The following is a 23,102-nucleotide window of genomic DNA, read 5'->3' on the forward strand; positions in this document are numbered from 1 at the left end:
TAGGGGTAAATAGATATTTTTACAACATGAATGTACTTTTCCCAGATGTTTATATCTAGTATTATTTACAGTAAAAACATCATAATAAACATATGAATGGAATATATTTGACGCTATAAAAATGAAATAACACTAGTATGTTTTATGAGACAATATACTCCTGTTAACTTATTAATAAGAAATACGGGGTACCTTCTTCAGGAAGGTTTATGGTGCAAACGAATATCCGATCGTTAAGTAAACATTCATATTTTTATTCTGTTCAAGTTATCCTGCCTTTACTGTCTGTAACTTGAATAAGCACTGTTGACAAATTTTATATTTATAATATATTATATTCATATTTCTACAATTCATCCGCTAACAAACAACTTTGCTTCTTGTTAATAACATCTATTTCTTTCCCCAGACATCATGTACGGGCTACTATTAGAGAATATGGCGGAGTACATCCGGCAAACCTACGGTGAAGAGCGCTGGGAAGACATCAGGCGACAAGCCGATGTCGAACAGCCGTCCTTCTCCGTTCATCAAGTATACCCCGAAAATTTGATTACAAGACTAGCAAAAAAGGCACAAGAGGTATGTATGTCACGATACAATCTCTAGATATTAATGTAGTTATTATTAAATTTTATTGTTCTTTGTAATATAGAATTGCAAATTCTTTTCATAAATATTATGTATGTTGTATCATAGACATTATCATATAAATAATTTAGGAAACGAGAGTATTTTGTGTAACTAGATATCTCTGTAATTACTTATAATTTAATATTGTAAAAAACTATCCATGAAATGTATAATATTTTTTTATACTACCTACTACGGTGTCAAACAAGCATAATATCCACATTTTTATTAAAAAAATATTATTAATTTTAGAATAATTTAAATGCATTTATTAGCCAATATGAGCAACATTATAAACATTAATTACCGTACTTATATGATACTTAACACTTAAAATTTTATATTTTCGAGTAGAGTATGTCGATGTATGTATGTATGTATGTACATAACATACTCAACTAATATTTCAGAAAAATATTCATTGGCCCATTAGCTCAGTTGGTTAGAGCGTCGTGCTAATAACGCGAAGGTCGCGGGTTCGATCCCCTCATGGGCCAAATTTTTTTTTTTGTATTTTATACGTTATTTTTTATTTCTGTATTTAAATTTTAATTTACTATCACCCGAATTATATATTTTATTTTAAAAGAAAAATAACTAACAAAAAAATAGAAAGTTTACTTTGTAAGTCTGTCTTAGTAGTAAACTAGTCTTATTATACTAGTCTTATTAGTAAACTAAATTAAACATCAAAAGTTAATGAGAAATATATTAAAAGATTTTAAAAACACAAAAATATAAAAAAACATAAATAATAAGATGTTTAGGAAATATAAAGACTACTAACAAAAGCACAAAAAGAAATTATGGAGGTGCTGGGATTTGAACCCAGGACTTTCAGCATGCGAAGCAGACACTCTACCACTGAGTTACACCCCCGTTACGATTTTATTGCGAAATTACTTATCACTTTCTGTTGTCATACAAAAAATATAAATAAAGTTTAATATAAATTGGGCGTAATTGTACTATGTAATATTATGTTATCTGTGATTATAGTAAAGAACTAAACGCTTTATATTTTTATTATCATGTAAATGTTTATGTTAAAATTGAACATGTATCTAACTATATATATATATATATAATATAAATTTACTTAGCCCATAAAAATATTTATTCTTTCATTGCTCTTACAATATTCTTTTAAAAATAAATAATAATAAAAACCGTAAATTGAAAACCTAGTTAGTTTTGTAAAATTCGTAACAACATAATGTTGGAAATGCAACATTGCTTAGTTATGTTTTCAGGCGTTTCTGAGTCTAATGTTCTACATTAATAACAAATAATTATTTGTCAATAATTTAAATTATAATGTTATTAATAATTAATTGTTGCAGATATTAGGAATAACAGAACGTGAATTTATGGACCAGATGGGTGTGTACTTCGTCGGATTTGTGTCACAGTATGGTTATGATAGAGTTCTATCAGTTTTAGGTAGACACATGAGGGACTTCCTAAATGGACTTGACAACCTCCACGAGTACTTGAAATTCAGTTATCCAAGAATGAGAGCACCCAGTTTTATATGTGAAAATGAAACTAGGCAAGGACTCACTTTACATTATAGGTCGAAAAGAAGAGGATTTGTATATTATGCTATGGGACAGATCCGAGAGGTGAGTATTGTTTTGTAAATACCAGATTCATATAGATCTTGGTCGTTGGCGACTCGTTAACGACTTCTGAAATATGCTGTATCTGGTACGGTATATGGTAGTCTCTGTAATTGTATCTATTTGTTAATATACACTAACAAATAGATATTTAAGTCAACAACAACTGAATTGAAAAATCAAAATCATACAAATAGTGCGGTCGCGTGGCTACCTAATAAATATAATAAGTTAAAAATTACAACAACTAACTCAACAGTCTAAATGTAGGTGTAATACTAACAACTGTTGAAATAATAATATTTTAAATAAATTCTAAAGAAAGATATAATTTACTTTTAAAACAAATGTAAAACATGCTTATTTATTATGCTTGAGAAAGTATTTTAAGTAAATTTGATTTTTATTAACCCTTACAGCATAAATTAGGTATCTGTGTATTTAAACTTTACCACATAATGTCAATTGTAAGCACCTACATTAACCAAATATTCAATGAACCAGTCAGTTCTATTAAGATCTCAATCATGATCAGTGAACATCGTTTGGACGCGGTCCTATTGGTCACATATTACCAATATTACCTACTGATGCAAGTCATGTCTTGAAATTAATCAGTAGGCATGAAAAATCTATCATTTTATATTGTGCTTTCTGAATACAAAAAAAAACTGGTTTGAACACGATATGGTACAAATATTATTGTTTTCCTTTTTAAATTTGGAATATTTGTCCCACAAAAGTGTGTGAATTACTTTCTCAGAAAAAAATTTCAAAATTTGAAATAATTAACAAATGAATGAATCCTTTTCAGACTGAATGACCTTAGTCTGTGAACATACCACCTAATCTGTATAATATCGATTCCGTGATAATATATGTACAATACTTTTGTTATGAATTTCGTATGAAAAGTGTATAAGTGTTGTAGATATGTATTAATTAAAATACTTTTCGCAGGTAGCCCGTCACTTTTATAATAAAGATATGAGGATAGAACTGTTAAGAGAGGAGTTATTATTTGATACAGTGCACGTGACATTCCAATTGACGTTTGACAATCGCGCCTTCACGCTCGCGTCTTTAGCGATGACTAGAGAGGAGAAACATCTACCTATCAGTGCGTCGGTACTATTCGAGATATTCCCCTTTTGTATTGTATTTGGGTAAGCTATAATATGTCAATACGACTGAAATAAATCTATTACACAATTTTTTCCGCACTAATTTATACCGTCGATTATTCCGCATAGTTTGTCAGTAATATGTAAGTAGGTGTGCATTGTTTAGCGCTATTTTATTTCCGCAATACGTATAGCTTCCTGCAGGTGGTTTGTTACATATGAAACACGAGGATTTATTTCTGCCAACTATCTAATACGTATTTTGTGGCATACAAGCATACGGCCCAATTTGAACATATTTTCACATTTATTTATAATACCTACACGGTACAATAAATAAATCAATCAATAAGTAAATTCGATCCTCGTTGGTATGGCGCAGTAGATTGAATTAAGGCTAGATACCATTTAGGTCTCGTTCCCAAGAAGAGTCAAAGCCTAAATTTACTTAGTGTATTCTAAAATTAGAACAAATATTTAGAGTATGCTCAGATATGACGACTGATAGAGAACAGTGGAAGAGAATGACATACTGCGCCGACCCCAAATAATGGGATAAAGGCAAGGCAATGATGATTCTAAAATTAGAACAAATATCTCTATCTCTTTTTTAACAGAAACTCCATTATATAACTTTTTTTAGGTCAGACATGGTGGTACGTAGTATCGGCAACTCATTAATGGTAATACTACCCGATTTGGTCGGGAAAAAGATCACTAATTGGTTTGATTTAGTACGACCGCTCATCGCATTCAAATTTCAAACTGTAAGTATTAAACTGTGTTACTTTTAATATATAGGTAGTATCTGTATCTGTCAGCAGGCCCAACGATAACATAAATGACATGGAATAAAGGATAATATATCTTAGTCTTCCGGAAAACGCATGAGTGCTATCACGATCGTTACATGATAACGTGATGTGCGTTGTGATGTTCATATATATTTGCAACTGTTACCACTTACATTAGGTGGGCCGTAATCTGGTGTACCATTCCAATTATATAAAATAACTTTTGTACAAAAGATGTCACTCCATATACTACTATAACTAGCGTTGTTCAAAATTACAAATGGATGTTTATTTGTGCCTCTTTTTTGTTTCTGTATAAGGACATTTCCCGTCATTAAATTAAATTAAACAAATTTATAACGCAATGCTGGGTACCACATGTATTATATATCACACGTTTGGTAAATTAATATTTTTATAATTAAAAAAATATTACTATCTCTATAATAAGTGTTTTACATTTTTTTTTCAGATCTTAAATCGTACTAACAATATCTTTGAACTGGTAACTGTGGAAGCAGCCATGCATGAGAAGTCCACAGACAAACGAAATGAGCTAATGCGTCTATCTGATGAATCGGATGCTGCCACTGAAAAGAATCTCAGACTTAAAGGTTAGAGTCAAGTTTATCATCAACTTTTTTTAGGTTGATCATAATATTTTTATTTTTGATTTGAAAAATTTTGTAGGTATGATTTATCATAAATATGATAAAGGAAAATTGTAGAGCTTAAGTTTGACCAGAATGATGACTGTCATACAATGACAAATACCATCCATCCATCGGTTGTATCCACACTCCTAACGCGTTCCCATTTCAAAAAAAATGAATGAAATAAAATGAATGAACTAAATCAAATCAAAAGACTGAGGTGCAATGCCTCCATAACCATAGATTTCTACCAAAGCACTCAGTAGTTTTATCTCTACTTTTAAAGGAACAAAGCTTGCAAAGAAAGCTGTCTTCTTAATGTTATTAATTGGTAAGACAGGTATTCTCTCATGCAGACGATTATGAACTTAAACACAATAATTTTTTGATATATAATAGTAAATATCTTAATTAAATTTTAAATTCAATTTCACAACGTTAATTTCTTTTTTAATCAACCTAAAAGACTGAATCCCTAATAAGTACGCGAAGATCTCAAATAAGGAACTTAAATAATGTCGGTATAATATCTGTTATTACAATGGGAACTCTATTTGTATTCAACATTAAATCTATTTTCGTTTAACTCTCTATTTTCTTGCTGATTAACAATCTAGTCATTATTAATGCATGCTCTGTAACTTGGGCAAAGTAATTCTTACCCAACCATTACATCAACGTATCCATAACGTACATTTTACTATCAGGCTACAGAATATTGATAATCGGGTAATCGGAGTACACGAACTATATGAGTAGCTACCGCTTTGCTTTACCAATGGTCGCGAGTTTGATTTCTCGCACTGTACATAAACATGAGTATGATTGTTTGTATCACTATGGGTGTTTTCTATGTATATTATTTACAAAAAAAAAAGTACATATGTATCTATATCAATACTCTAGTACCCATAACACAAACTCTATCTAGCTTGGGACTAGATGGCGTTGTGTGAATTGTGGATATTATTATTATTCGAAATTCTGTAACTGATATTTATAGAGATAATAAATGTATGCATTTTCTAATTCCATATTAGAATTAGAATAGTTCAGTATGCAAATTGAACTCTCATCATCAAAATTATATTACTTGAGATTGCAAACAAGTTAGCAGCCCTCCTGACAATAAACTGTCACTGTGGTTTTTGTATTACAGGTAATATTATGTGTAGCTACATATCACAATTATAGTATAGTAACCAGTATAGTAATCTTTAAATAAGGATGATGATGATGTCTTTTACCAATAAAAATATCTCTTGTTTTAATAGGAACAAAATCCTAACTTTTTTTCATAATCTGACAGATAAGTACAAACTGTGTGTCGATTTTATGTAATCTGTGTTATATATATAGACTGACATCGACTGAAAACTAAAATTAATCCGAGAGGCGGCGGAAAAGTCCCTCTCTAATGTTGGATTCAAATATACCGAGTGAAATATAGGAATATCGAGTATTAGCGTTCACTGCGACGTCACTAATTAACATTGCGTCTATCTTCTGATCGTTACTATAATTATAATCAACTTCTAAAGAATAAGTTATATTTTGCAGACTCGCCCATAAAGAAACGCTATGCGTATGACGGGAGACGATTGCCTGACATTATTAATTTACATCTCAAAGGTAGTCCCATAGAAAAGATCACCTTAGGTATCGAACTTCACCGAGCTTAGTGGACAGAGCACTAATTGTACTTATGTTGTATTATATAAAATATATACAAATCAGAAGTATTTCTAGCGAACACCAAAATGTTGACACATTTCACGTTGAGAGAAATCTATGTAGCATTACTTTAAAAATAGAATACTTAGCAACTCTGTTTGAACATGTAATATATTAGGATAATATGAAGTCGTTCTTACTGAAATTTTGCGTATCTAATGCTGTTAGACGCAGACATTTCTAACCTAACCGGACAAAAATGGGTGCAGTGAGCACTCCAAACCTGGGATGGACTTATGGAGTAACTAAAGGCTAAATTCTTCCTGACGGATACGACTTTAGTCGGAGGGCACCGTTAGGATTTCGAACCTCTACTCAGGCCGTGGCAATTTCGATTACCGTTTGAACGGAACATGAGATTCAACGAGACAATTTGATTCTAAATATTTCTGTAATAGATTTCCGTCAACAGTAAATAAAAAACCGAAAACAAACGTATGTACACAGCACCAGAACACACAAACAATTGCACATTATTTCACGTTATCTAATAATATTAAATTATTATTAGAAATTGGGTATATGAACATATTTCGAAATTAATTTCATTCATTTTAACCACTGTGTTTTTATAACTTCGTAAAATGATTTATTCCTTTACCCGCCACATTCTAGAATATTTCCGTCTAAGTACAATTCAGTGACTTTAATTTGAAATACCAGACATGCAAAATGCGAATTTCATTGAAGTAATTATGAACTCTAACACAAATTACAATCGCAGATACACTATATTATATACACCAATAGTATAATATGTCTTAGATTATTAGTATATTACACCGTAGTATTTATTCTTAGTTACACATGCACATGGTTGTCATAATAATTATCATTGTATTAGAAAAAGTACTAATAATATTAAATTATTATTAGAAATTGGGTATGTATGAACATATTTCGAAATTAATTTCATTCATTTTAACCACTGTGTTTTTATAACTCTCGTAAAATGATACGGGCGTGGATAATAAAATGGCGGTAGGTGAATATAGAAGTACTTTCCTTTATTCAACAAATATTCATACATGACTACTAATACAATATTAATCCAAATTGCCTAGAGAAATGTGTAAAGTGCCAGTAGTCACTGTTTAAATTTCCGTCATTTTGTTATTAATAGCTCATTGACACTTATAAAATCTCCTACTATTTGTTAAATTAAAAACCTCTCCTCTTTACCCGCCACATTCTAGAATATTTCCATTTAAAATGTCTAAGTACAATCACCAAATGAGGAGAATAGAGGGAAATAAACTAGATTGACTTATATGTCTTACAATAATTAGATAATAATTTGGAAATTTTGTTTGTAGCACATGTGAAAATTTGATTTTATTAAGTTGAATAATTATTTTAGGCGGTGTACCATGATGCAAAACAGATTGTTTCAAAACGATAAGTGCTTCAGTGGATAGATCGATTGCAAGTTTTGTTTGTCATGAAACATGCACGAAAACATTTGTGAAAATTTACGATTCAATATAAACACAGGTCCCACATTCAACACCAAGTCATAGACGAATAAGAATAATCCTAACTGCAAAACAGCCACCATTCAGTGACTTTAATTTGAAATACCAGACAAGCAAATGCAAATTTAAAAAACGTGGAATTTCATTGAAGTAAGTATGAACTCTAACACAATTTACAGTCGCAGATACACTATTCAATCGATTACTTATTCTCCAATTTGTGTATTCCATATATCCATGAATGGGCAGCCTTATATATAGGAATGTTTTATTTTTATGTAGGAATATTTTATAATATTTTTTTAGTTACGTAAGCCTTTATTAGTATGTAATATTATGTTATCTGTGGCTTAAATAACTAAAAAAATGTTTTCAACAATAAAATCTTCAGGAATTTTAACCTATATCTCCCTATATATGTACTTGTGATAGTTGTGAGATTTTTACACATTACACTAATTTAAAAAATATTTTTGTTAACGTTATTTACATTAACAAAAATATTTGTTTTCCTAAAGTAACTTACGCCGATTTTTAAGACAATATGCAAAATGCAACCCCTTTGTAATTTTGCTCTATAAATGTTGTGTTTTATCGTGTTTGCAATTTGTTTATTATTTGAATCGTGTTTATAATTGTTGTGCGACCTAGATCTTTTAGGAAATCAGAATAAACTGTGATTTTATATTGTTCCCATTCGCTTCGGATGTTTTGTCTAATCAGCTATCGACTGGTGCACGTAGATTTTTTAAAATAGTGTCGATTAAATATTGATCTGGCGACTCCTTTGAATTTATGAATAATGTTACAGAAGATTTTCAAGTAACAAAATTCTCTGATGATTGAAGTGCTAATATTTTATTTCGCTTCACAATATTATAAATTTAAGAATACAGTATATTTATGTATAATATGTTCCTATTATCTGTACATATGTGACTTGTTCATACGAGATATAAGAGAGTAAGAGCTACTTAAACATCAATGTAGTAAAAGAACAACAAATAAATTGAAATTTTAAATCTACTTACATATAATAATTTTAAATGCGAACTGCAAACTGTCAAACGCGTAAAGTAATCGTTAAGTTTTCAGAATGTTCCTGACCAATTTCCTTAAATTTTCGTACTATAAGAACAGAAATAGAAAAAAGAAATAGAAGAAAGAAATTATTAAGTCGTTCTCAAGTTATGACATAACCAAGGAAAATGGGGATTCACTGTTATATATGTAGATATAAATTAAGAACAACATGATCATTTATTGTAAAGACATTAAATGATATTTTTTATTAATATATGACCAGGTCAGATGATCTACATGGACAACTGGCGGCTGATGATGTACCTCGGGACACCAGTGATGCCAGATCTATCAGCGCTCGTGTCAACTGGTCTTTATATTAATGATTTATCAATGCACGACTTTAGCAGGTATTTTAGTTATATTATTATGTATAATACTACTTAGTACAAATAAATTAATACAATATAACAATTATATTCCAACATTTAATGAGAATAAAAAAGTCTTCATCTATATAAACTTTTCGTTCATAGATCACCTCTTAGAGATGTAGCCGTGGTTGTATGGTCATTAACATATCTTTCTACCATTTTGTATAAACAGCAGTAGCAAACAAAGCACTATATTTTATTGATTTTGGGGATATATTTCAGAGATCTCATGCTAGCTGGTACTCAACAATCAGTAGAGTTGAAATTAGCATTAGACCAGGAACAACAGAAGAGCAAGAAACTCGAAGAATCCATGAGAAAGCTTGACGAGGAGATGAAAAGAACCGATGAACTCTTGTACCAAATGATACCCAAACAAGTTGCAGATAGGTTGCGGAATGGGGAGAATCCTATAGACACCTGTGAGGTAAGTTATTAGCTTAATGATTCGCCATTAATGATATCTTTATTCATATTGTTAGTAGTTGAACTATTCGTCATTATCGCATAACCAGGTTTTAAAGAAATTTCTTCTAACGCATACTGAGATTATGAAATAAACTACCTGCCGAGGTTTTTTCTAGAGACTACTTTATGTGATTTTCCAACAAGTTTTTTGGGATTTATAAGGTTTTAGGATGTAGGTTAGGATTGGCAAGACACTTGACTCCCCCGGTGTTTCAGTCGTCCATAGGCTACAATAATAATTTACGTTTCAAAATGAAATCAATTAGTAATTCGATGGTATTTATAAGGGTGAAGGGTCGACGCCGGATATTAATGAGATTTTGTATATTTAGAAAATCGTTTGATCTGAGCGAGATACCGATTTTGTACAAAGTGTAACTTCAAAATCTAACTGATTTTGTACGGTAATATATTTAGAGAGAGATCGGAGATAATATATTTAAATTTATGAACTACCGTTTAAAATCTTTATTAATATTGGCTATAAAGATTACGATCCTTGAATGTTTAATAATTTAAATGTATTGTAACAAGAATTGCAATAATCAACTATTATTGTAATTACACATTCGAATGTGTCTCTTATCATATGCTGATAAATGAACTACTGAATCTTAATACTACGAAACTCATCATAAGTACCCCCATTCAATAAACCCTTTAATGTCCTTTAATAAAATCTAACACAATAGACGTGACTAGACGGATACAGAGCGACTTAACTATGTGTACCTACCTAATAATAAGTTTATATAAACTGTTGAGAGAATTAAAATAAATTCAAGACTAGATATTTTAGTGGTGTTTTAAGTGGTGGTTTAAATATCTTCATGCCAGGTATTTCAGTGAGATAGGTAAAATTATTATGGTAATCTTTTGCTTCGTTTGTGTATCAATAAATAAACAAAAAAAATTGTTCATGAAATAAATGAGTAATTCATCTTACTTCCAATGGTTGCGGATTCGATTCTCATACTCACACAGCTGCATCTAGTCCCAAGCTAAGTAGATCTTGTGTTATGGGTATATAACTAGGTATATACTAGGCAACTGTTATAAATACTTACATATATTGTTTTTATAAATATTTGTATGTGTCGGGGTGTTATATATATTGATGTACATCCAAACATTAATAGTCGTTAACAAATGTTTACACAGTGCGAGGAATCGTAACCGCGACCATCGGAACTATGGCGATGTGCAGCGGTTAACTGCTAGAACATCGAGGCCGTCATTTTGGATTCAATTATTTGTATTGGTATATTTGTTTCCATGTATTTCTTATGATTCTTTTTATGTATTGAGGAATAGACTATAAGGGTTACTTTGTTCATCATCATAGAATGCTTCATTATAATTATATATGTACAAAATGGTGCCTACTGTTAACCACATCACAATGTACCACGGTTATCCTTAGTAAATAGTAAGGATAACATTGTAACAAAATCCTACAACTAAGCTTCAACAAAATTTAATACAAAGACAATGACTGTTATGCCTATTTAAAAATATTAACATAATATAAATATATACAGCCTAAGTCATTTTGAAATAATGCCTTTTTCAAGTAATGAAATAATTTCTAAAATCAGTGCAGTGGTTCCAGAGTATTGTTTCTTCAAAATAAAATCTTCCTTATCTATTTATATTTACTACTAGCTGTTCCCGCGACTTCGTCCGCGTTGTTTATAACTTTATTTTTCTAAAATATAAGTAGCCTAAATTACTCCTTATTACATCAGCTAACTGCCAAAAAAAGTCCCGTCCAAATCGGTCCAGCCATTTCAGAGATTAGCCGGAACAAACAGACCGACAGACAGACAGACAAAAATTATAAAAATTGTTATTTTGGTATATGTACCGTATATATATTCATATGCATGTAGTAAAAAACGGTTATTTCAATATTACAAACAAACACGCCAATTTTATTTATATGTATAGATTATTATCTGCGACTCTTGTTTTCTGATTGTTTTATAAAAAATAATATTCGTATTTAATAACGATAATGATAACGTATTTTAAACGATAGAGCGTTATTTACTAAAATATTTTATCTCAGTCGAATACCTCGATAAATGTAAATTATTACCAAAATCATCTTTGAACTGAATGTCGACATATTTCTTCAAACTAATAACGCGAACCAAAAGCAGATGAGATCTCAGAAATAAACAAATATCTATCTATAATAATATAATCTACACCTAAATAAGATACTATCAGTATTTACAAGTCGTAATATATGTAAGAGAAGAAAAACTTTATACTCTGCCTCTTACCATCTCATAAGTTAAAATTATGCCCCTCTTATGGGTATCTCACATGCTCTACAGTCAAAAATGCAATGACAAAGATTTAATTGCTAAGTGGTTACGATAGTGTCCATACAACCGCAGATGTTCGACAGCGTATCCATCCTGTTCTCCGATGTCGTCACCTTCACGGAGATCTGTTCCCGCATAACCCCGATGGAAGTTGTCTCCATGTTGAATGCAATGTACTCGATCTTCGACACGCTCACTGAGAGGAACAGAGTTTATAAGGTATTGATGTCTTAAATACTAAAAAAGTTACTTATATAAAGTATTAATTCAATAGCCAATATGCAAGTATCGTTTTGAAATGACTAAAATGTAGAGTATGTGAAAGATCTACAGATAATTTGTCAACTATGTTGGGTTAAAGCTAGGTTATATAAAGACCTTACTATGCAATATTATGTTTTCTGTGCTATTGCTAAATCACATGTTCAGGTGGAAACGATAGGAGACGCGTACATGGTAGTATCAGGAGCACCAGAAAAGGAAGATAATCATGCTGAAAAAGTATGCGATATGGCGCTTGATATGGTGGATGCAATCACGGACTTGAAAGACCCTAGTACGGGTAAGTTGTATTAAAATATAAATTATTTTCCAGATCTAAACGCTTTGAACAGCGTCTCTAAAGTATATTAAAAATCCCTCGATACGAAAAACGGATATTGCCTGAATTTTATATGAGGATACCGATATTATCTGTTATTAAAATATAATATATATTTTTTTCCAAATTATAAGAAAATATCTACGAACTTAGTGAAATCATCCGGTCCATCTTAAAAGCTAGTTCATTCTTTATTGCAAATGTGAATGTCTCAATATAAAATATTATAGCCTAAAAATCCTCTCGATAAATCGAAAAACGGATATTGCCTGAATTCTTTATTTATGCCAGCATGGTTCTGATTCCACTATGGTTCTAATTTCTCTTTCAGCCCTATTTTGTTCAGGACTGTATGACACATATTATCTGTAAATTTAATTATAGTATTAAAATTTTCATTGTATTCTTAAAACAAATTATAATATATATTTTATAAGGTTGCACCCTATAAATTTTATAAGCAATGTCCATGTGTAAATATCTAAACGAACTTAGTGAAATCATACCTTGTTCATAGTTAATTTGATGTCTTTTTTATGGTCTTGAAAGTTAGTTCATTCTTTATTGCATAATGTACAACTCTGTGTGTGCACATACTTTATTATTTCTTATGAACTGAACTCTCCTTGTGACATAGCCTTTGACAAGAGCTGCATTCAATATATTAAGTACATATAAAAATTATATTACATTGGTAACCATTATACTTGTAAATGTACTGTACCATAACCTTGGGCGTGTATTATTGTTCCATCTCCAATAACTATCCTTTTTTGAATTGACAAGCTTTTATATTCAGTAAAATATGTTTTATTTATACACATGTGTTCTGATGCCCCACTATCTAAGTACCATACATCTTGGCTTTCTGTTACAGTTGACAATGCAGTTATAAAAAATGCATTTTTATCAGTGTACCAACAATAATGACCCTGTTTATTACAAATTTTACAATATTTTGTATTGGTATTGTAATTTATATTTTTATTACTTGTCAGTTTTGCATGACATTCCGACTTGTAATGTCCTAATTTATTACATCGAAAACATCTTCTAGTATTTTTACTTTGTGTTGGTAAGGCTATGTGTAGTGTTTCATTTTCTTCTTTTTTATGTTCATTATTCCTATTTTCCTCTATTAACAATCTTGCTGTTAATGTTGATAATTTCCTCTCGGATACTGGTACGGAGTCCCAAGCTGATATGAAATGCCTGTAACAGTGATGATATTATTTTAGTTATTCATATTTTCTGAAATTTCACCTCCGATTTGGATTTGTCAAGTCTTCAATTTTAGCCAAGTATGATGACATATCTTCATCGTTATATTTTATGTTATAAAATTTTTGTTGGCTGGCATTGTATCTGGAGCGCTTAAAAATGTAACATAACCAATCTGGTTACTGTCTAGCATTTTGGCTTTTGTTCATTTATATCCGGATTGATTTATCATTGTCCTCAGACACGTGTTTCCATCGATGATGTTCCATGGATTTTAATAAAATCTACTTGGAACTTCAATTTGAAGCCCCTTGCAATTGGATGCTGCTAGAATTTGCTTGATATATTGCAGTGGTGTCCATTGTAAAACGATTCGACTTGACCGCCGACACGCCGATATTGACCGCGTGGTTCAACTTTGTAATGCCTCTTTACCGAGGTTCCCAAAAACGAATTTATTTGTATTTGTGCTGGGCCCATAACCTGAAGGGTTTTATAAAAGAATATAACAGTCTGGGTTGTAAATAATACGTTATTTAATTTTTTATTATAGCACGACAATATAAGAACATATTTCTACGACGGCGCAGCAGAGAGAGAGAGACCTATATAGCGCCCTCTCTGTTATACAGTTTTAAGTGTGGCCATTATAAGAAAACTAAATTGACCTAGTGAAATAACTGTTGCCATATAAAATTATATTTAACAAGTTTCAACTTCAAATTTAATCACTTTTTAACACTAACAGCTGGAATGAACGTTTTCCAGGATCTCATTTATCAATCAGAGTGGGTGTCCACTCAGGAGCAGTAGTGGCTGGCATTGTAGGATTAAAAATGCCACGTTACTGTCTTTTTGGAGACTCGGTTAATACAGCATCTCGCATGGAATCTACCTCTGAAGCCATGAGGATTCACATCTCGCAGACCACAAGGGAACTACTGTCACCTTCGTATATGGTTACAGAAAGGGGAGAAATACAAGTTAAAGGCAAAGGTAATTTATTGGTTTCAAGATAAGTGGTTAGTAATAAATTTTAAGACACCATTCAGTTTTCACATGTGATGAAGTATGATAATAACACCGTTTCTAATGTATTATTATTATATACAATGCATTTTAAAGAACACGTGTAACATGTAGGATTCATTTTATTATATTTAATTATAAAAATATAAACACTAATATTTTTTTCAGTATGCTTTTATTTTATATGATTACAATATAATATTTGATAATATGACAAAATAAATGTTATAAGTACTGCAATATATCACAATGAGTGCTCGTTCATTATTAACATATTTTATATATAATACTATATTACAGAGACAGACATGACATATGTTATAAAATTTGTACCGAAATAATTACAGGTTCAATGAAAACTTACTGGCTAGAAGGGCGAGAATCCAGACCATCTTTAACAAAGGTCATATCTCCACAACTACCACCTGGCACCGAATTAGAATGGGAAAGAGCTGCCGATATTCGCGATAGCATTGCTGAATATTCTGCTCAACAAATGAATAATAAAGAAACCTATCAACACCTGCCTAATTCTGTAACTTCCGGATCTAATTCGCTAGTTAATAGCCCTGGAAATTTGATGACTGTTCAACCGTCAACGCCTATTGTCAAGAGCCAAGTTAGGTCAAGTACTCCAGCACCTATAGTAATGTCACCAGTAGAAGAGAGAAGGATGTATTCTCCTGTCACTTTTCAAGATGTAGCTAGGAGGAGTATAGCAAACTCACCTAATAGAACAGATAAAGAAAGAGGTATGTTAGTAAAACATGCGTGTATTTTTATTGCTAAATGTAGACAGAATTAATGAAACGCGAATTACATCTTTAACTCCAAATTTATTTCATACTCCAAATTTACTTGAGTTTTTCTATATGTTCATTACTTCCATAATCATATTATTATTTGTTTTCATTTGACGACGCCAGTGGTCTAGCACGCCTTAGCTCTTATGATCGCGGGTTTAATTCCTCGTTCTGTACAAACATTTATATTCATGGCTATAATTGTATTGGTCTGGATATTTTCTATGTATATAATGTATGCTTTTACAAAAAAATGGTTTTTAATATTTTAGTATATTAGTTGTCTAGTAGGTACCCATAACACATGCGGCGCATGTAAATTATCCGAGAATATTATTAGGTATTAGTATTTTATTTCGTTCTGATTAGTTAGGCTACCAAAAAAAATCTTCTCTTAAACATTGTCTCAGTTAATACAATTTGGTTTAAATAAATAAAAAACAGATCATCTATACTGGTATAGAGATAACAGACTAAAAATTGAAAATAAAATAATCTAAAGTCTAATAATCATATTATTTGAAATCTTGATAGGAATATCTATAATAGTACAATATTTTCATTTTATCAAAATTTCAGATACAAGATCAAATTCAACAGGATTCGCTGGTACTTGGACTGACGTGGACAACGACCCAACGAAAACGCTCGTCAGTTATAATTCGTCATTGTGGTAATACTCGAAATATAATTTCTTAGTTTGTTAGATATAGGTATTCCATAATTACAATAATAGTGAGTTACACTTTTTATAGTATGTTGTAAATTTTAAGTTACAGTTCACCATCCCCTTGCAGAGTTGAGACCGCGCCTGTTTTCAAAGAACGAGAACCAGAAAGCTGTATAGAGAAGGTGGTAAGTTCTAAATAGAAAATTACAGTACAACAACAATCAATATTATATTATTTTGACTCCCGATCAATCCGCCGTCCCCTTTAAACGAGAATCGAAATTATGACGGCCTGAGCTGAGGTTTGAACTCCGAGCGGTGCCCTCAGACAAAAGTCTTATCTGTCAGGCAGGAGTTGGCTTTCAGTCGCTCCATAAACTCAATTCTGCGGGTTTGAAGTACTATCTGCAGGCACCGCCTATCGATTAGTGAAGCTGTAAAGCATGCAGCCAAAAGCAGACAGAGAATAAATAAATAAAAAAAAATTGTAGTCCGAAAACAGAGAACTATTTTGACATAATAGATTTTATATGACCGTCACATTCTGTTGGTTATTCTTCCAAAATTTTTATTTGGAATATTCGATACAGAAAAATTTATTTTTAATAATAATTTTAATTTTGAAAAAACAATTTTTATTTTTAACTACATTTAAAAAGTGTCAACAACGATAATAAAATACCAGAAAGAAAATTATATTTTGCAGCGCTTTTCTTTTATTTTTTGCGTTTTATTTATTTTTAATGCTGAATTTAATTTTAATACAGAGTACCGAGCACAATAGATCTAAAAGGTATGTTAGAAGATGCGTTATATATTTGTTTTCAATGGAATATTCTGTTCTGTCTGGTAAAATGTGGATTAAAGCAAGTTCTTTCTTGACTCATGCAGGAGTATTTAGAAAGGAATTTGGAGAATCAAGAACTAGCTAGTTATATTAGATATTGAACTTTATTAAAAATTTCTTTATAGTGTGGCCACATAGTGCCGCCTGCAACCGACTCATGTTCCACGCTCCGGCCTGATACCAGCTCCTCGATATCACCCAGTCAATGCAGAGAAGAGATTGGTGAGAGAATTTAATAATCCAGTCATCTTATCTATATAATATTAATCCAGAAAAAAAGTTATTTAAATCTTTTTATCATTACATAGTATAAAACAAATTCGCTGTCGCTGTCTGTCCGTCCCTATGTTTGCTTAAATCTTTAAAACTACGCAACGGATTTTGAAACGTTTTTTTATAGATAGAGTGAGTCTTAAAGACAATTTATGTATAATACATGTACACCCGTATGAAGCCGGGGCGAGCAGCTAGTATGCAATAAAGGAATATTTCTGATTAACTGTCCTATTAATGAATCTATATTGCATACAGAAACTGACACAGAGTATCAAGATGCCCATGGAGAAGTAGCCCAAGATGTTCACATCTGCACCATATCAGAAACCATCGCTGAACCAAATCATTCAAAACCGGGTAAAGTGAGTAGATTTAAAGCCAAAATAGCTCCGGGTCATTTAAAAAGCTGTTCTCACAAACCATCAAAGGATTCAATTAAAGAGAAGACCCAATCATTACAAAGTAATGTTCAGCCTCATGGACATCATCATTCGAAGAATGTAAACCATCATCAGTGTTGCGGTGCATTTGGCAATCCTCATGTTCGACATAAATCTAGTAATTCGAGTTGCCATCTTATTTAAGATGTTTATATTTGAGATTCTTCATTGTATGTTTCATTTTCCTCAATTGATATGTTGCTACTAATTACGTTCTCTATTAATATATAATTTGTTTATGTACACAGATAGACTTTAATAAGTGAAATATACAATTATATAGATACTTTGTATTAGGTATATGTACATTAACAAACGGTTATCTTTCCAACAATTCTATCATATCTTAAATACGATTTAAAGAAAGATTCTCACAGAAAAATACGTAAGTACAAAAAGGATTCTAATAAAATTCGTGTATTTTTAAATGGGCACATAATTATGTTTGTCTTGTACCTAACTATATAAATATGATGGATACCAAAGATATAATTTTAATTCACATGGAATTATTTTTTATAATTAGATATTATCTAGATTTTTTTATTTATAAAATATTTTACTGGACAGTGTTAAAAGGGTTATTACAATTGTTTTATAATTAAGCATCAATTGTAAAAACATTATTACCAGTATTGTTTAAGTGTATGGTCTCAAATATAAGACTTAGTTAACACACTCATTTCAAAATACACTTCTATGCAATCACATAAATAAAAATCATTTTTCTAGTCTCATTGCGTATGGGGTGTTAATTAGAGTTAGCTTAATCAAATGAGCAAGTCCTCGTTGGATAGCGATCATGGTTCCACTATATAATTAATAGGTTGGTATTGGTATATATATATATGATGTTGTCTATTTATATATCTAGTTGCAATTCAGATAATGTTTAAAACTATTTTACATTTATTTATTTCATCAATAAATACATTGACATGTTACTTCGTGCATAATGAATGCTCACATAATGTAATATTTCAGTTGCCCTTCCTAAATTTAATTTCTATTCTGTCTCTTCATACAAAAATAATAATTCAGCATAGAGTTTATACAGTATTACTATGTGGTAGATACAACAGAATTATACAATTGTTCAAGTATTGATAGTTATAATATAGATTTATATAGAGTAACTTATACATTGTTGTATAACATTTTATTTATAAGTATTATTGATTACAGATCTCAGTGTATGCATCCCAAAGATTATAAGAATATCAATGAATAATAATATAAATCACATTATGAGCTTTATTCAACGACAATAGAAATAAATTATAATAGAATATCTAATATATCAAGAAAAATTGACACTGTGTAACAGTGGTGCTAGATAATTGTAAAAAAAAAGTAGAGGAATGTTTTTAAATAATCATTTGATAGATTTTTTTTAGTCAAAGTTAAACGATATTTTTCTTGTAGATTATATTTTTACATGATAATTAGTCTATAACTGATTTTAATGTAAGTATATTTAGGAAATACTTTTTCAAATGTTTATATAGAATAAGTGTTAATCACATTACATCAACACCAGCTTTACTTAGTACTTAATGAAAATATTATTTCGAATTACGTAAATTTTATAGTATCTCGATTTAGGAATAAATTCGTAAATAGTACTATTTCTACATTTAACATAGGTAATAAATATACTTTCTTAATTTTGAGGCGGGCATTATTTACACGTAAAAGTTAGATAATCATTGGAATATCATCTTCCCGCTGCTTTTCTGTTTATCCATAATCATGGAGGTTGTAACACTACACAATGCAACAGTAAATGAAACATTGAAAATGATATTTTGTCTATCAGTCCTCCCTTGGTGATACGCTAAATTGAAAAACTTTATATGATGACAGAGCGGCTAAACAAAGGTACAGAAGTTTTGTGAAATAATTATATTGTAATATATTTTAGATAAATAATTTTAAAGAAATCGATATCGAACATAATGTTGTACAGTATTATCTCAAGTGATTTACTTTATTTTCTGCTTTTGTAAGTACCTCATTCAAGTCTAGCTTTGTTAAATATTTTTTCCCCGCACGATCTTCTAAGTTCAGATAACTGCATGAATCATTCTCAACTGCCTTGCGGCCATACCTACGACGAACTTTCGTTTCGAGATATTGTACTATGTACAACTTAGTAGGTCAAAAAGATATATATTTCGTTTTACATTTTGTTGCTTTGCGCAAATGCAGACATGCTGAAATCGTTTCGGGCTCATTATGTTCAAAAAGTTTTTCTTTGGTATGTAACTTAATTGATCGCTATTAAGACGAACAAATGCAATCAATATAAAAAACCTAACAATGGTTGCCGTGTACTGGATAATAAACAATGCTATATCAGGCTACTCTTCATAAGACCAGAGTTTGGGTTCACAATAATCACACGGGCCTGACAACCAATGCTACGATATTTTACTTTTTGCGGCATATACTTCGTCCTTCTCTTACAATATCCTAGAGTTGATAAGTTCGTAATAAGTGAATAAAAAAAAATACTTTCATGTATTTTTTTTCACAAAATCATAACTTATTGCTACAGTTTTGAGTACACATTTGTTTTGAATGAAATTATTATAGCAAACAACTGTAAAAGCGGGATACTGACATATTGTATTCCAACTGGCGGACTAGGGGCAAAGTGGGCCCTGGGCAACATTGTAATTCCGTCTTTTTTTAATCAAGACACATATGTATAACATGCGTTTCGTAGGTTTAAAAAGTTCGGCTTCTAGGCAAGTGCCTAGGTTGCCTAGATTTTACTACGCCCCTGTTTCCTCTGTAAACTTATTTATGACACATTTATGTTGAATTTATTTTGAAATAATTATTTATATACACATATAATACACATTTGTAACAGATATTCCTTACCCTGTTGTTTTGTACCCTGCCTCTAGCTTTACAGAACTTTACATTCGTCTGTAGCAATACCATTTCTCCTCAAGCTTTTTAGAAAGTGTCGACTTCGTAACAACAGCACAAGTAATCTCCAGCGGCAGTTCGACCTTAATTCTCTTTCACTCTGGAGGTCATCACCCTTGATAGGCACGCGTGAAGTTACCACACTGCCTTTCTCCTTGCCAGGCTCATTTCATAAGCAAATCATTTATTTTATCACTTCATAAAAAAACATATAATATAATATATCAGCGAGCATCATTTAATATATCAATCATTATAATAATCAGGGCTAACCAGTCTAGCGGTTTAGTACACTGCTTTACTTCCGATGGTCGCAAGTTCAATTATTTATGAAAAATTTGTATTTTATTAGTATGATTTTTTGTATCATTCTGGGTGTTGTCTTTGTATATTATGTATGTATTTACAAAAAAATATCTGAGTTTTTATATCAGTTATCTAGTACCCATAATACAAGTTCTGCTTACCGTGGGACTACATGGCGCCGTGTTAATTGTCCAGGTTTATTTATTTATTAAAAATCCGTATTTAATATGTGCAATAAATGCAATCTGATACGAGACCTTCGTGAATTTCTAAATCTAGCTGGTAGAAACAAAAATTCATCTGAGACACGATAGTAGGCTCGCCATCCATTTTAAATTAATATTTATATATAGATATATATATCAACTTTTATCTTGCATTATATATTTATTTTGGATCTCCACAGTAAGTCACGTTACAAACGTGACGTTGTCCGTATCGGCTACTATATCTGAATTACTCGTACTTTTATCTTTTTTCGGTCCCTTAGTCACGTTCGTATTAAAAACTATCTTTATAACATGGACCTAACTCCAGCTTATAACATGAAACTACTTAATACATGTGTATTGAGGAGAAGAGATTATTACAGTAAGTTATTCCATTGCTATCAATATGCTACGTCTGGTTGACCTTCAAGTATTCATCTGCTGGAAATCATAGTTGTTAATTCGCGATGAAATTTCCCAAATGTACCATTCTACTATCGTCTATAAAAGAAAATACATATGTGCTAGAATAACAAACACGACAATGTTCCGTAGACGCAACTGTTATGCCGGTTGAACACGACTGCTCACCGCACACGTTATCCGGAACACGCTTTTCCTGATTCGACTTATCCATATTTCCTGAAACGAAGTTCGTCTTTCTAGTTTTTAAAGTACTGTCTAGGACTTCCTGATTAAAACTTTTTTGTTTTTAGTCAAAATATAGCTACATATATATATATATATATTTATGTGATTTCAATTTCGAGACTGTTTTGTTTGTTTAAATTTCGAATAGATTTTGAAAAGCGAAAAGGGATAATCGAAAGAGTTATTAAAACTTTTATAACCTTCTTTAATAAATTTTTCTTATGGTGTATTCTGATAAAATTCTTTAGGAAGGAAATAAGTCAATAAATTTATAATGTAATTTGTATTTATATATAATTGTAACGCATAAATGTAAGCGCTATCTAAACCAGGAATATGTCCGAAATTTAATAGTTATGTTACAATTATTTGCATATTTTTGTTATTTTTCTTAGATACCTATCTGAAAAGCGAATGCAGCACACTTATTTCTTTAAACTTGATATATTATATAGGCGCAATAATTTTAGCACAACTATTTAAGCTAATATTAACATTTTAATTAATCATAGTATTGTCAGCTGATTGTAAACTACAAAGTTATTTGAGTGTTGTGAGTCAATTAGGCGATATTTTTATCTAGTCGTTTTGAGATTAAACGTTATGTAATATAAGTACTACTTATTTTTATTTATTAAATTGTTGTAAATATACTTGTGGCATTCATTGTTGATTATTAATATGTACAGACAGTATTCCAAGCGTTCATATCACGCACATTTTGGACACTAGAAATCTAAAAGAACGTCTTGATCCATTTGTGTAATAATTAATTGATTTATTATACAGGATGGAAAAAACGAGTTAGTC

General features: G+C 30.9%; 1 protein-coding gene and 2 non-coding genes across 3 annotated transcripts; 2 read left to right on the top strand and 1 right to left on the bottom strand.

The window, feature by feature from the left end:
- The first annotated feature begins 414 nt into the window (after window positions 1–414).
- Window positions 415–18,327, top strand: LOC131841210 (soluble guanylate cyclase 88E-like). Its single transcript, XM_059189486.1, has 16 exons — window positions 415–582; window positions 1,977–2,258; window positions 3,216–3,421; window positions 4,023–4,146; window positions 4,646–4,787; window positions 6,387–6,458; window positions 9,342–9,468; window positions 9,715–9,919; window positions 12,369–12,515; window positions 12,726–12,858; window positions 14,887–15,114; window positions 15,495–15,899; window positions 16,530–16,623; window positions 16,730–16,805; window positions 17,593–17,689; window positions 17,999–18,327. Exons 1-16 carry the CDS (start codon window positions 415–417, stop codon window positions 18,325–18,327), a joined length of 2,835 nt encoding a protein of 944 aa, XP_059045469.1.
- On the top strand, window positions 1,057–1,130 carry Trnai-aau (transfer RNA isoleucine (anticodon AAU)). Its single transcript has one exon. It is a non-coding gene; the product is annotated as a tRNA-Ile (tRNA).
- Trnaa-cgc (transfer RNA alanine (anticodon CGC)) lies at window positions 1,441–1,512 on the bottom strand. The gene has a single exon. It is a non-coding gene; the product is annotated as a tRNA-Ala (tRNA).
- Window positions 18,328–23,102: the final 4,775 nt, after the last annotated feature.

The sequence above is a fragment of the Achroia grisella genome, unplaced genomic scaffold, assembly GCF_030625045.1.
Source record: "Achroia grisella isolate CSIRO2021 unplaced genomic scaffold, CSIRO_AGI_Agris_v1 utg1575, whole genome shotgun sequence".
Classification (NCBI taxonomy): Eukaryota; Metazoa; Arthropoda; class Insecta; order Lepidoptera; family Pyralidae; genus Achroia; species Achroia grisella.